General features: G+C 31.8%; 6 protein-coding genes and 2 non-coding genes across 8 annotated transcripts; 4 read left to right on the forward strand and 4 right to left on the reverse strand. All coding sequences in view use genetic code 12, as the record gives it.

Annotated features, from left to right (window-relative positions):
• Positions 1 to 427: 427 nt before the first annotated feature.
• tV(AAC)3 lies at positions 428 to 501 on the reverse strand. The gene has a single exon. It is a non-coding gene; the product is annotated as a tRNA-Val (tRNA).
• Positions 502 to 1,283: 782 nt separating this feature from the next.
• On the forward strand, positions 1,284 to 1,373 carry CAALFM_CR02320WA. The gene has a single exon (XR_002086423.1). It is a non-coding gene; the product is annotated as an uncharacterized ncRNA (small nucleolar RNA).
• Positions 1,374 to 1,442: 69 nt separating this feature from the next.
• KAR4 (Kar4p) lies at positions 1,443 to 2,552 on the reverse strand (the record flags this gene model as incomplete). Its single annotated transcript, XM_708331.1, has 1 exon — positions 1,443 to 2,552. One exon carries the CDS (start codon positions 2,550 to 2,552, stop codon positions 1,443 to 1,445), a length of 1,110 nt encoding a protein of 369 aa, XP_713424.1.
• Positions 2,553 to 2,934: 382 nt separating this feature from the next.
• Positions 2,935 to 4,262, forward strand: CAALFM_CR02340WA (uncharacterized protein; the record flags this gene model as incomplete). Its single annotated transcript, XM_019475519.1, has 2 exons — positions 2,935 to 3,042; positions 3,114 to 4,262. Coding segments are annotated over 2 exons (1,257 nt in total), but the record flags the coding sequence as incomplete, so codon positions are not given.
• Positions 4,263 to 4,731: 469 nt separating this feature from the next.
• GEF2 (Gef2p) lies at positions 4,732 to 7,311 on the reverse strand (the record flags this gene model as incomplete). Its single annotated transcript, XM_708329.2, has 1 exon — positions 4,732 to 7,311. One exon carries the CDS (start codon positions 7,309 to 7,311, stop codon positions 4,732 to 4,734), a length of 2,580 nt encoding a protein of 859 aa, XP_713422.2.
• Positions 7,312 to 10,230: 2,919 nt separating this feature from the next.
• On the forward strand, positions 10,231 to 11,469 carry IDP2 (isocitrate dehydrogenase (NADP(+)); the record flags this gene model as incomplete). The annotated part of the gene is made up of 1 exon (XM_708328.2): positions 10,231 to 11,469. One exon carries the CDS (start codon positions 10,231 to 10,233, stop codon positions 11,467 to 11,469), a length of 1,239 nt encoding a protein of 412 aa, XP_713421.2.
• Positions 11,470 to 12,391: 922 nt separating this feature from the next.
• On the forward strand, positions 12,392 to 13,318 carry ERG25 (methylsterol monooxygenase; the record flags this gene model as incomplete). Its single annotated transcript, XM_708327.2, has 1 exon — positions 12,392 to 13,318. The coding sequence occupies one exon, from the start codon at positions 12,392 to 12,394 to the stop codon at positions 13,316 to 13,318; it is 927 nt and encodes a 308-aa protein (XP_713420.1).
• A 196-nt stretch (positions 13,319 to 13,514) lies between these two features.
• CAALFM_CR02380CA (uncharacterized protein) lies at positions 13,515 to 13,922 on the reverse strand (the record flags this gene model as incomplete). The annotated part of the gene is made up of 1 exon (XM_708325.2): positions 13,515 to 13,922. One exon carries the CDS (start codon positions 13,920 to 13,922, stop codon positions 13,515 to 13,517), a length of 408 nt encoding a protein of 135 aa, XP_713418.2.
• Positions 13,923 to 14,006: the final 84 nt, after the last annotated feature.

Below are 14,006 nucleotides of genomic sequence, written 5' to 3' on the forward strand. Positions count from 1 at the left end.
GTATTTTGGAATTGTTAGTACAGTCTTCTGAATACCGTTTTGAGTAATTTGTTTTTTTATTAAACAATAAAATCTGAACAATAAGTGTAGTAGTTATTAAGACTAAAGTGGGTTAATAGTAGTATATAGTGTTTTATGATTTAGGTTGCGTGTATTCCTATCGTTTCCCACCAGTAAATGAAAACTGAAAAACACACGTTTGGTCCAACCCCCCTTTCATTTGAAAGCACAAATTTCAATCGAAAGGCAAAAAAATCTTATACAAGAGACAAACTACGCATTGGTTCATTCAATAAATAAGAATGAGGGCACAGTCGATGCTTTTAACGAGTTAATTCATTGTTTGAACCTGAATTTTTATTAAAAAAACGTTAAACTGTGGTTATGATTTGTAAGGGTTCTCGGCAAAAAAAGAAACTTAAAAAAATGATTCCGCCCAGGATCGAACTGGGGACGTTATGCGTGTTAAGCATATGCCATAACCAACTAGACCACGGAACCAACTGATGAGTGTAAAAGTTTCCGTGGTTACTATTATAGAGCTAGATAAAAGCTGTCAATTCAGCAAAATCTAATCTAAACAGACATTTGTTTACTTAAACATTATAAACTTACACTTAAGTATACAACGGTATAGATAATTTTAATTTTATAGCGTTTTGGAAGCAGTTTTGTACATTGTAAAATTGTGGGCTAACCTGTGTATGTCACGTGATATATTTGCAATCTTTCAAAACTGATACTAAATCTGTTCTAAAAACATTCTAAAGTATATGTATACTATATATCTTATTGTTGTCTCTTAATTACTTATGTATTTGGGTGGTGTTTTGTAGTATTGGCAATGAAAGCTCTTAATTGATTTTGGTTGAAATTTCGAGTTAATTCTAAGTCTAAAAATATGTATCAACCTGGCTTACTATAATTATTCGGTTTTTTTTCGGAGAACTAAGTGAAAAGACCAAATGGAAATGTCCGATCCTAGAAAAGAAGTAATTATAACTTTAAAGCGCTTTATAAAATATGCATCGGACAATTAAATCAATCAAAGAAATAGCTGCAACACTGCAATTCGTTATTTTTTAGGGTTACTAAGTGTATTTTTTTTTTCCTGGAAGAATCTCTACTTCTCACTTTCACACTTTCATATTTAACTAGAAAACTGAAAAAATTTTTTTTCTTCCTCTTCTTCATCACTTTTCTTTCGTATTGTCTTTAACCAATCATATGAGTATGCATTACATTTCCTTTCTAATTGCAAAATGTTTATATTAAAATATTATGTTTATGATGATAACCTTACTCAGCTCACTCAGAGTTTTGACGATGCTGATAACATTTCCTTTTTCCAACATTCATCATTTTAGCTGATAATATAATATTTTTAATTCATTTTTGAGAGAAATTTTAATTTTGTGAATTTATATATACTAACATAAATTTTACTTAGTAGAGATGATTGGACTTTTAGGTCTCAAGTCTTCGATCTCATTTGTTTGTGGGACTAGGAATTGAGTGGTAGTTGTTGTATTTGTATTAGCAGCAATGCCATTATTAGGCTTGTATTTGATCATTGATTTTGCGTACAATTCCTCATTGTATTTGACTGGGTCGAAATTATTGATCAAGACATCAGGTCCCATAATAACCCACCCAGCACGTAATCTGATAGGAGTCGAATATCCCAATTTGGATGGGACCAAATGTAATCTCCTGTTGGAGTTGGAAAAGTTTTCTGCAACTCTGTATATAGCTTCTGGAACAGCATTGTATGTCGACTTTTGCTTTGTTTTGTCACTTGGAGACTCAATTTGCAAGTCAGTATCAATGTTGCAATGAATCAAATGATTATCTGTGGACCTTCTCACAGTACCTGTAATACACATCCAGCAATGCCATTGTTGTCTTTCAAATAATGGAATTACCTCTGTAGCACCAGAGTCGTGCGGATAATATGGTGATTTATCATCTATCGGCAAAAAGATCAACTCTTCTGACCTCCTAAATCTTTTATTGAAATTGTCATTATTCAATAGTCTCGTCAATTCTTGAATCTTCTGAGTTGTTGACCAGATGAAAAGAAACCCGGGTTTTGAGCACAACCGATGAATTGGAATGCTATTCAATATTGGTAAAATGAATTGATTCTCGACTAGAGCACCAATCATAATGACATCAAAGCGGATATTGTAATTCTCTATCCATCGATTTAATGTGGGTACTATTTCACCAGTGGTGCATCTGACACCATAAGCTTGAGATGTGTGCTTTTTAATTTGAAGACGTTTCAAATGATGCAATTTTGCTAATTTGGGGTATCCTTCTAATGGGTTTTTGACATTCCTAATAAATTTGACTCCCGGCTCACCAGTATGAACATAATGGTTGCAATAATCCACAGTTTCTTTTTTTATTTTGACTAAGTTATTCTTCTCATTTGTCTCAGTTGTTCTGGAAGATGTTCGAGTAGCATAGTTGCTCGAGGAGATGGTGTTGTTTGTGCTTGATGTCGATGAAGAGGCCCGAGACCCAAACTTATTGTAAGTATACATCAGTACCAATTATTTTTTCACTAGTAGCAACCAACCTATAGTAACCTTAGATAATAGACAGAATAAAAGAAGTTATGAACAAAACCAAAAAAGAGAAAGGGCAATCAAATGATTAATTTGCCATAATGTGTGATTTATATCCAGATCAATTTTCAGTGAGTTGTAAAATTGTTGTTTCAAATATTTGGTGTTCAAAGATATCCTTGTTTCAGAGTTTAAATTTCGAACAAACAGATCCAAGACACACACATAAAACTTAAAAAGGGACAGAAGATAATTTAATATACACAACCCACGCACGCAGTTTTGGTTGCAAACACTTCAACAAAATATATTAACCAAGGTGTACACAATTCTATAAAACAACACTGAAACGCCCTAAATGTTTATAAAGCAAAATGACTCAATTCATGAAAAGAATACACATAAATTTCAGATTGACTATTTCTTAGAACGTCTTAAAATTCATATTGCAGAATATGTGGAAGTGGTATGTGTTCTTAGTAAAATTACTTATCTAGACGCTAATAGGTGAGGTTTCACTTACTAACTCCAGTTAAGAGCTTACAAAAACATGTCTCTTCTATACAAGAAAAGCAAAACACTGATAAGCTTTGTTTGAAATTAGAAGAGCTATCAAAACGGATCGAGGAGCAAGAGAGTGGGTACAATGATGTGGTGCTTAGAATGATTGAAACTAATGTTTACATGATGCTAGCAACAATACAAACCACAGACTACAATTTATTCAATCAGCTAACAATTTACTTTAAAAAGCTTATTACTTATACATTACAGGAAGATTGTCTCTATACCGTTAATCAAGTTGGAGAAATTTTTGGATGCCATTTGCATGGTTTTACCAAATATCCTCTTTTAGTGGCATTTCAACTCCCATATATTAACAGGCTAATTGCAAATATAATCAGAATTTGTAAAAAATATCCAATTATATTACAGATTTGGATATTGCCAGATGGTGATTCCGATTTCGCAAAATTGTTTCAATCGTTGCCCAACAACACTAGATTGCCAATGTATCAGATAATTAAAAATTTTCTAGTTGTTGATTCTCCTCTAGACCAAACAGTGAATGTGGTTGAGCTAATTTCTTTAACAAAAGTTTCGAATTGTCTAGACAACTGGTTTTTACAGAATAAAGATTTGGTGAATTTACTAAGTAATAAATGCTCCAATAGCATTTTTCAAATGGAGAACATAGATTCCAGGTTTCATAATGTTACTGAATTTGCAAAGTATTTTAAGATGTTTTGTCTAATTGTTGAAAACTGTACACCTCAAATTGCACAAACATATTATAATTTTTTTGAAACACAGGTATTAAATGTTGTTCTACATAATGAGATACGTCATCAACATCAACTTGCTTTTTCGGTCTTACAAACTATTGCTGAGATAACAACCATCAAAACTATGGAAAGGGTTTTTGATAATGAATGTTTCACTAGCTGGATTAAAATTGTGTTTGAAGAAGTGGAAAATCTACCAAATTTGTTCATTTCACTAAGCAATTTATTTAGCAAACATGAAGAAATATTAGTGAAATTAATGGCTACAAAAATCAAGCCAAGTGATGAACCCTATTCAATCGAAGACTTACGTTTGAAGGCAATGAAGGTCTGCAAAAGAGATACTACAGAAATTAGTTCTTTTATGGCCACCACACTAAAGCATCAATTCAAGGACTTGAGAATGTACTCGATAAACACTATCACACCTATTACAAAAGTCTATTTGCAAGTACTACTGGAGTATTTTCAAAACACCCCTGCTATGAATGAAGCACTAAATACGTTATCCTCTATTTTGATGCTTAAGCTTACTTTCTTTGATAACAAARRATACCCGGATCGTGATTGAGTTTCTATTTGACTCAWACTTTTATAGGGAATATTATATAGAGGTATAATCGAAAGACGATTAGTATAGTCACCCSACCTACTAATCATCGAATCTATCAAGACTGCTTCAAACAATATCACAAAAGTTCAGATCAGCAGCAATTGAATGAAGACAACACCATCAAAAACACATTCAAAGATATCAATTACTTAATGTTGGAACAAAATTTGCAATTATTTGAGACATTTACAATTCAATTGTATGTATATTTCAAGCTTAAACATATTGCTCATAATTGGGCAACAGAAATCCCTGATTATTCAGTTCTTCTAAGGTAGTCAATAAGTACTTTTTTATGTAAGACACCATAATATTTGCCATCTTTGATCAAAACAATCACTCTATTCCCGATTCTATCGAAAATCAAATGAGCAAAACATAATTCGGTATCATAATTGATAAACATTGGTACACGATCAACAAAATTTGTTAAATTTGTTAACACATCAATGGAAGATTTCATTTCTAAATATTCATCTTCATTAATTGCCCCATAATTGAAATAATCTAAACTTTGATTCAAAATATTTTTAACCACTTTGTCATTATGCATAGCACGGGATTTAGAAAGACTTTTATTATCTACACCACCGCCATCACCATCATCATCATCAAACAAGTTACAATAAAGTTCTTCTTTCACATCGTGTTTCAATGTAAATGCTCTAATTTGATCTAGACATATTTCCAATTCCAGAAAGAAAAGTAATCCAACACATAATTGATTTTTGATCAAGGCAATACATCCATCAAGTAAACATCTATCTGCCAACATTTGAAGTTTAGACTCTAATGTAGAAACAGGAACATAACCGGAATCACTAACATCAATATATAATTGTCTATCTGGAGGTATATGTCGTGAAATCCGTGTTGTGGGAACAGAATCTTGATTAATTATATCACCAGCTGATACATATGGATCTATGGGTTCAGTTTCTGGTGCCATAAATGGATAATCATTACTAATTAATAATGATTCATAAAGTGAGTTTTTCTCCAATAATCCACCTGACCAATTTGCCACAGCTATAGCTATTGAAATTGGTAAAACATAAGTATAAGATGAAGTTAATTCAAACAAAATTGTTACCAATGTTATATTCATTCTGGTAACACCTGCCATAAACGCACCTGCAGAAATCATAGCATAAATGCCCATATCAACACAATGAGGACCTGCAGATGAACATAAAAGGCCAAATTCCAATGGTGGGGCTGGAAGTGAAAGTGTGGAGAAAGCGGAGGACGATGACGATGATTTCCTGGATAAAAACTCTAACCATCTAATAAACAATGCAAAAATTCTACCAAATAATGCTCCACAAACCATTGAAGGAACATAAATCCCACAAGGTAATTTCAACCCAAATGTTATAAATGTTAAAAATACTTTAACAACAAATGCAAATAAAAGTGACGCCAACTCGTTTAACAATTGTTTTTCTGTCTGTGGACACAATGACCGATCTAATTCTCCTCCACTACATGGTGTTGCTAAGTCTAATACCAATTCTGCCGAGGCTTGCTTCGTATAAGGGTTCCAAAATGAAATTATACCAGTTACTGCTGCAACAAGGAAAACTTCAAAAATAGGATGGGTTTTGATGTGTTTATTTGATCTAAATTTTTTGGCCCACCATTGAGAAAACTTGATAAAACTGGCACCAAAGACTCCACCCATGATTCCAATAACAACGAAAAAAATCAATTCCATAGGACTCCAATCTGAAAAATATTCCAATTCAAACAATACTGTTTTCCCAGTTCCATAAGGGTTCAAGAATTTTAAGAACAATGTTGAAATTATTGCACAAAAGAAAATTTGGAACAATTGATTAGATGGTAGGTAATTATTAATTTCTTCAAGAATAAATAAAACCCCACCCAAGGGAGATCCAAATGCCAAAGCTACCCCGGCAGATGCACTAGCAGATAAAATCTGTTTTTCAAAAAAATCATTTTCATAAATAAAGGGGAAAAATCTCGAAGTTATATTCCCGACACAAGTTGCCAAATGAACATAAGGTCCTTCTTTTCCTAATGACATACCCAGTGCAATAGCAAAAACTAATGCTACTGTTTTAGCTATCAAAGTGTATGTCCCCAAGAATCGACGTATTACAAATCCTGATAAAATTGTTTTCACTTCAGGAACTCCAGACCCTGTTGCTGTATAGATTACTCTAGGCTTGACAGAAACAGATCTTCCTTGGTTGGTGGCATTTTCATTATCATCAGCATGTATTTCTTTGCCATGGTTTGATTGATCTTCAGGAATTGATCCACCAGTTATTTTTGTCGACAATGTAATGAGACAAGCAAACATTGCCAAAAGAATCGTCAACACAACGTAAATTATGAAATCAAATCGCATTGTATTTAACCAGTGTTCATGGAAAAACTTATTCCAACTCACCCAATTGTCACAAGTATTATTTGTCACATATCCACTTTTAAATACATTCAATTTTTTGGGATTATCGATACAACAAGAAATTTGACTAGCAAACCAATTAGATCGACAATATCCATGCTTGAAACCAACAAGTAGAATTTCTACTTTATCTATGCAAAATGCTATAATGGAAAAAAAGAATGCAATAATTAAAATAAGAAACCATTTACCCAAGGTATAATAAGCTCTATGAAGAAAAGGGATTGCTTGACCATCATTAACGGAATCATCACCAATCCATTGTTTTTTCTCAATTGAATAATTAAATTGATTCCCCTTGAGATAAGCTTTTGTCCAATCAATAGTTGTGAAATCATTATAAAAAATTCTTATTGAAATAAAAGTGTCATGTACTTTCCCAAAGAATCGACTCCTCATCGATTCATTGGTTTGGGTTGTCCTTAGAGAGTAGGTTTCATCTTGTAATTGATCTAAAGCTGGGATCCTGGGTGTTTGTAATACTGAATTTATGGGGATAGGTGATCGAATGTCAATTTTCCCCAATGATTTAACTTTAGTTAAAGGTCTTGATCCTGATAAAAGTGTATTTGATGATGATGGTGGTGGTGGTGTCGAACAACTATCGATATAGGGAGAGTTKGGGTACAGTTCTAATTGTTTTGGTTTGGTCTTTGATGAATGAGGAGTGCGGCGGGTGTTTGATATCGGGAGCAAATGTGAGGTTAGGTTTTTGTAATCCGGGTTTAGTATTTTGATTCAAGTGATTTGATGTACTTTGGTCACTTGACATATTATTTTTTTCTCTAATAAAGAAGAAGAAATAAGTAGAATGGATGCATGTAAAAAATGAACAAACAAACGAGTTTTCTTTTTCTAAAAATGAAAGAGAGTTTTAAAAATTGTGATCGGATCAATAAACAAACAATAGAAGGGAAAATCACATACTAAAGTTAAACTTCGAGGAAGAAATAAACAAAATAGGAGGAGACAGCGAAGATAGAACAAAGTCTGAAATTCCTTTTTTTTTTTCTTACTAGTAGGTAGTAAGGAGTAACCGTAACTAAAAATAATCGAGTCATTCTAATTTATCAACTGATAATGGTTCCAGTTACGTTTTCATTAGTTGAATGAAATAGAAACCAAATAGAAAATATTCAAACAGAATTGTATGATCTGTCATTTAATAGTGGTTATATATATATTATATATAAAGAATGTTAAATATCCGTTCCGATCCACGTACACGGACACACACGAAACAAAGAATCATTATTATATAAGGAAAATAATGTCTATACTCCGGTGTTTAGGGTTCTTACTTTCATTCAGACACGACACGCGAAAAAAATGACGATGTTGGTGGTTCGTGTTGAAGAGTCCAAATTTTCTTGTTTTTAGATTGTTTCCACAGATGATGGTTGATCTCCCTTTTTCTTTTCCAACTTTTTTGAGTCAAACTTTTTAAAGTTGTTTCATTTTTGACTCCTCTTTGACACGTTTTGAATTTTCATTGCGTGTACTAGTTTACGACAGAAAAGTTTTATTTTAATGTATATATTGCTGATGGATATGTCTTAGCCCAGATTCCAATAGATTTTTTACAATCACTTCATATCGTCTCATTATTGTGTACTTTCAACTATGTAATTATGAAATGGAGCCATAGCCTGTAAACGCAAACACACAGACAAACAGTATTGTGGCTTTGGATAAGATCAGAGTTTCATTCAATAAAAATTGGAGAACCATCGGTGCCGGAAATAGACAAAATTGCTCAAACTAAAAGTCAAAATCGAGAGATTTTAAGTAAACGGATAAGGAAAATAACGGGAATGTAGATCAGTATGGGATTTACTATTCCTTTGTTTAGTTTCGGGAGAAAACCGGATTAATTGCAGAACTCCGTTAATATTTCCCAATTTAGTAGTTATGATAGATTCCGAGAGTTTTTGTGTGGAGTTGTCGCAGTTTACCGTCTTACTTCCCCCCCCCCCCCCACACACACTTGCATTTTGGTTTATACTGCCGATTTAACTTAAATTAATTTAACTTAACTCTAAGGCACAAGGAAAAAAGACAGTTGGCACGTCTATGATTTAAAAAGCTTAACAATCAAGGTCGTATGATACCAAGACAATTAGTATTAATAATACTATCTATTGTATATTACATATAACCAACAAAAGACCATCCCTTTTGTTGAGTTAATATATCTTGTTAGTAATGAAATCAAAATAAATACGGGTAGATCACAATAATAGTTTCCGAGAAAAAAGTAAAGTTAAGTTAGGAGTGTAATATATTTAACTTCTGGTAGTAGACAACTTCGAAGAGCAAAAAGTGAAATTTCAAATTAGCGACCACATATTTAGGTTTCTCATTCCTATTTTATCCTATCAATCAATTAATCAGGTGTGAGTTTTGCTTCTCAACAAGGGTTAAATAGGGTGCCTACTCTAGTAGTTAAGTTGATGATTATAGCTTAATATTCAACAAACCCGAATAACCCAGACAAAGATTAGAGGTTGTGAGAAATGAAAGAAAGGGGAACTCTAGATAATTAAGCAAGAATCCATTAGAAGTTAGTGTGGGTGATTGATTAGCGATTCACGGAGATTATCTATCACTTATATGTCCTTTGTGAATAGTGTATGTGTGTGGATGTGGGTGTGTGAACAAGGTATCCCCGGAGTAAGAGATTCATTATATGCAAGAATCTCACCCTCTCCCCCACCCCACTTATAAAAAGACAATCAATGTATGGTATGTATGTATGTATAAAATATGACACAAAAATAAATGTTTATTATTATTTTTTCCATAATTCTTACTGGATGAAAAAGAAAAAGAATTTTCCAATCATTAAACCCATTCATTCATTTAATGTATTCAGCTTCTTATTCTGGTAGTAGTATTATTTTCTAATTTAAATTTTATTACATAGACAACCATAAACTATCTACTACTACTACTACTACTACTCTTTACTCTCACTTTTTTTTTTCCTTTTTTAGTTTTCTCGAGGAAATCAAGAATCCCACAATAAAATTTTTCTTCAAATTTATAAATACTCCACAAATTTCCCTTCAAATTTTTTTATTTTAATTTCAATTAATAACAAAAAAAGATTTCTATCTTTCTATTTCTTTTTACTTCCTACCTTTTTTTGCTTGTTTGCTTGTTTGCTATTAGATTATTGAATTATTTTACTTAATTCAAATTCAAATTCAATTCAAGTCTTAATATATTCTAATTTCCAATTTCTCATTAACTTCGGAGTTATCCCAAAAAGACAAAAAATAAAATATAGAATAGCATTTTCTTCTACAATTAATCATGGGTGAAATTCAAAAAATCAAAGTTAAAAATCCTATTGTTGAAATGGATGGGGATGAAATGACTCGTATCATTTGGCAATTCATTAAAGATAAATTAATTACTCCTTATTTGGATGTCGATTTGAAATATTATGATTTGGGTATTGAATATAGAGATCAAACCGATGATAAAGTCACCACTGATGCTGCCAATGCCATTTTGAAATATGGTGTTGGTGTCAAATGTGCCACTATTACCCCCGATGAAGCTAGAGTTAAAGAATTTAATTTGAAAAAAATGTGGCTTTCACCAAATGGTACTTTAAGAAATATTCTTGGTGGTACTGTTTTTAGAGAACCAATTGTCATTGATAATATTCCAAGAATTGTTCCAAGTTGGGAAAAACCAATTATTATTGGTAGACACGCTTTTGGTGATCAATATAAAGCCACCGATATTGTTGTTCCTGGTGCTGGTGAATTAAAATTGGTTTTCAAACCAAAAGATGGTGGAGAAATCCAAGAATATCCTGTTTATAATTTTGAAGGCCCAGGTGTTGGTTTAAGTATGTATAATACTGATGCTTCTATTCAAGATTTTGCTGAAAGTTCATTTCAATTGGCCATTGAACGTAAATTGAACTTATTTTCATCTACTAAAAACACCATTTTGAAGAAATATGATGGTAGATTTAAAGATATTTTCGAAGGATTATATGCCAGTAAATACAAGACTAAAATGGATGAATTGGGCATTTGGTACGAACATAGATTAATTGATGATATGGTTGCCCAAATGTTGAAATCTAAAGGTGGATATATCATTGCTATGAAGAATTACGATGGTGATGTTCAATCAGACATTGTTGCTCAAGGTTTTGGATCTTTGGGTTTGATGACCTCAGTGTTGGTTACTCCAGATGGTAAAGCATTTGAATCTGAAGCTGCTCACGGTACTGTCACTAGACATTATAGACAACATCAACAAGGTAAAGAAACATCAACTAACTCAATTGCATCTATATATGCTTGGACTAGAGGTTTGATTCAAAGAGGTAAATTAGATGAAACTCCGGAAGTTGTCAAATTTGCTGAAGATTTGGAAAAAGCCATTATTGATACTGTTGGTAAAGATAACATAATGACCAAAGATTTGGCTTTGACCCAAGGTAAAACCGATAGATCTTCATATGTTACCACCGAAGAATTCATTGATGCCGTTGCTAATAGATTAAACAAAAACTTAGGCTACGCATAAACTACATTATAATTACATTTACATTCACATTAACATTATTTACTACTCTTTCAGTTTATATTCTCTATATATTCATTCAATTGATTTCACAAGTTCGTATTTATAATTTCTTTTTCTTCTTAGGAATTCTACTAAATGAATATTATTTATTGCTAAATCCTGTGAACTTAATGAACTTGTTAAGAATAGCAGCTTTGGTTCTTCAATTGAGTATAATTAACTTTGGTTGTAAAGTTGAAGAAAATGAGTTTGAGCACTTTTTTTCTTCTTTTTTGCAACCCGGTCCAACTCTTTCCTTCAGTAATTTAGGTTATGAGGAAGAATGAAAAGTTAAAACTTATAGTTGAATTCATTTTGGTAGCGAGGACATCATCACAACAACAACAGAAATATATAATACTCCTCCAATTCATCTCTTCCTGCATATATTAAAAGCTTTCAGTTTAGTTTAGTTTTGTCGTTTAGAATTGATTCGCATCGTGGTTGGATTTAGTTATACGACCAAACGGGAACGACGAAGAAGACGTGTATGCACTTCAAAAACAAGTTATATACAGTCCTCTATATTATTTTTTTTCTTTGAAGTCAAGGAGCATAACAGGACGACGCCCTATTGATTTGATTGATTGATTGAATTATTTCTTTTTTTTTTTTCTGTGAATTTTTTTTCTTTTATCGCTATAAAGTATTTTATATAAACATATCTTTGAACTCTTATAAATTTTCCAATTTCCCATTACAACTTTTTTTTCTATTCTTTCTTTGCTTTTGTTAAGGGCATTGCTTTTCTTTTATATTAACTCATAATTTCATTCTTTTGATTCATTAATTGTTATATTTCAACATATACATATTCATTTATTCCTTGATCCTTTTTTAAAGTATTCAATTTATTTATTTATTTGTTTGTTTGAAGTTTATAATGTCTTCCATTAGTAATGTTTATCATGACTATTCGAGTTTTCTGAATGCAACTACTTTTTCCCAAGTTTATCAAAATTTCAATCAATTAGATAATTTAAATGTTTTTGAAAAATTATGGGGGTCATATTATTATTATATGGCCAATGATTTATTTGCTACTGGATTATTATTTTTTTTAACTCATGAAATTTTTTATTTTGGTAGATGTTTACCATGGGCTATAATTGATAGAATTCCTTATTTTAGAAAATGGAAAATTCAAGATGAAAAAATCCCTAGTGATAAAGAACAATGGGAATGTCTTAAATCAGTTTTAACGTCTCATTTCTTAGTTGAAGCTTTCCCAATTTGGTTTTTCCATCCATTATGTCAAAAAATTGGTATTAGTTATCAAGTACCATTCCCTAAAATTACTGATATGTTGATTCAATGGGCAGTATTTTTTGTTTTGGAAGATACTTGGCATTATTGGTTTCATAGAGGATTACATTATGGGGTTTTCTATAAATATATTCATAAACAACATCATAGATATGCTGCTCCATTTGGATTGGCAGCGGAATATGCTCATCCAGTTGAAGTTGCCTTATTAGGATTGGGTACTGTTGGTATTCCGATTGTTTGGTGTCTTATCACTGGTAACTTGCATCTTTTCACAGTTTCCATTTGGATCATTTTAAGATTATTCCAAGCCGTTGATGCTCATTCCGGTTATGAATTCCCTTGGTCTTTACATAATTTCTTGCCATTTTGGGCTGGTGCTGATCATCATGATGAACATCATCATTATTTCATTGGTGGATACTCTTCATCTTTTAGATGGTGGGATTTCATTTTGGATACCGAAGCTGGTCCAAAAGCTAAAAAGGGTAGAGAAGACAAAGTCAAACAAAATGTTGAAAAATTACAAAAGAAGAACTTATAGAGAGAGAGAGAGTACATGTGTACAACTTCTCAATGTTTGTACCACTTTCAATATTGATGCTGTTTATTTTTGGTTTTATTTAATATATATATCTATATCTATTCATAGTGCTACATTATTCTTACAAACACTTGTGTGTATACCATACATTAATACAATTTAAACTTATTTAATACTTATTTTCTATTCTTCGCTTTCATTCTTTTTCAAGCCAATCATTATATTCTTTTCTTTTCTGATTAATATCTATAAAAGAAGCTCTACTATTATATTCTTCATAATCAGTGATACCAATTTTTTCACTCAATTGTACAGCATCTTTCATTTCAATAAATCTCAAATATTTAGAATCATTTTTAATAATCATATTATGTTTGTCATAAGCAATAGATAAAAATGGTTGATTCTGAATAGATACAATTGATCCAATAACTAATAAGAGTATTCCAATTACTGATTCTAGTATTATATCCAACGGAGGCAATCGATAATCTGTATGATAATGAGTGGAAATTTTATGGAATTCAAATGATGAATAACCAGAATGGACTAATAAGAGTGTACCAACAAAATATAGGATATATTGATGTGTACTTGAAGACATCCTTGTGGTGGTGGTGATGTTGAGTTAGATTAGGTTGGGTTATGGCTGAACGAATTGAATCAACTAACCCTAGGTTTTTTTTTT

The sequence above is a fragment of the Candida albicans genome, chromosome R (genome assembly GCF_000182965.3).
Source record: "Candida albicans SC5314 chromosome R, complete sequence".
Classification (NCBI taxonomy): Eukaryota; Fungi; Ascomycota; class Pichiomycetes; order Serinales; family Debaryomycetaceae; genus Candida; species Candida albicans.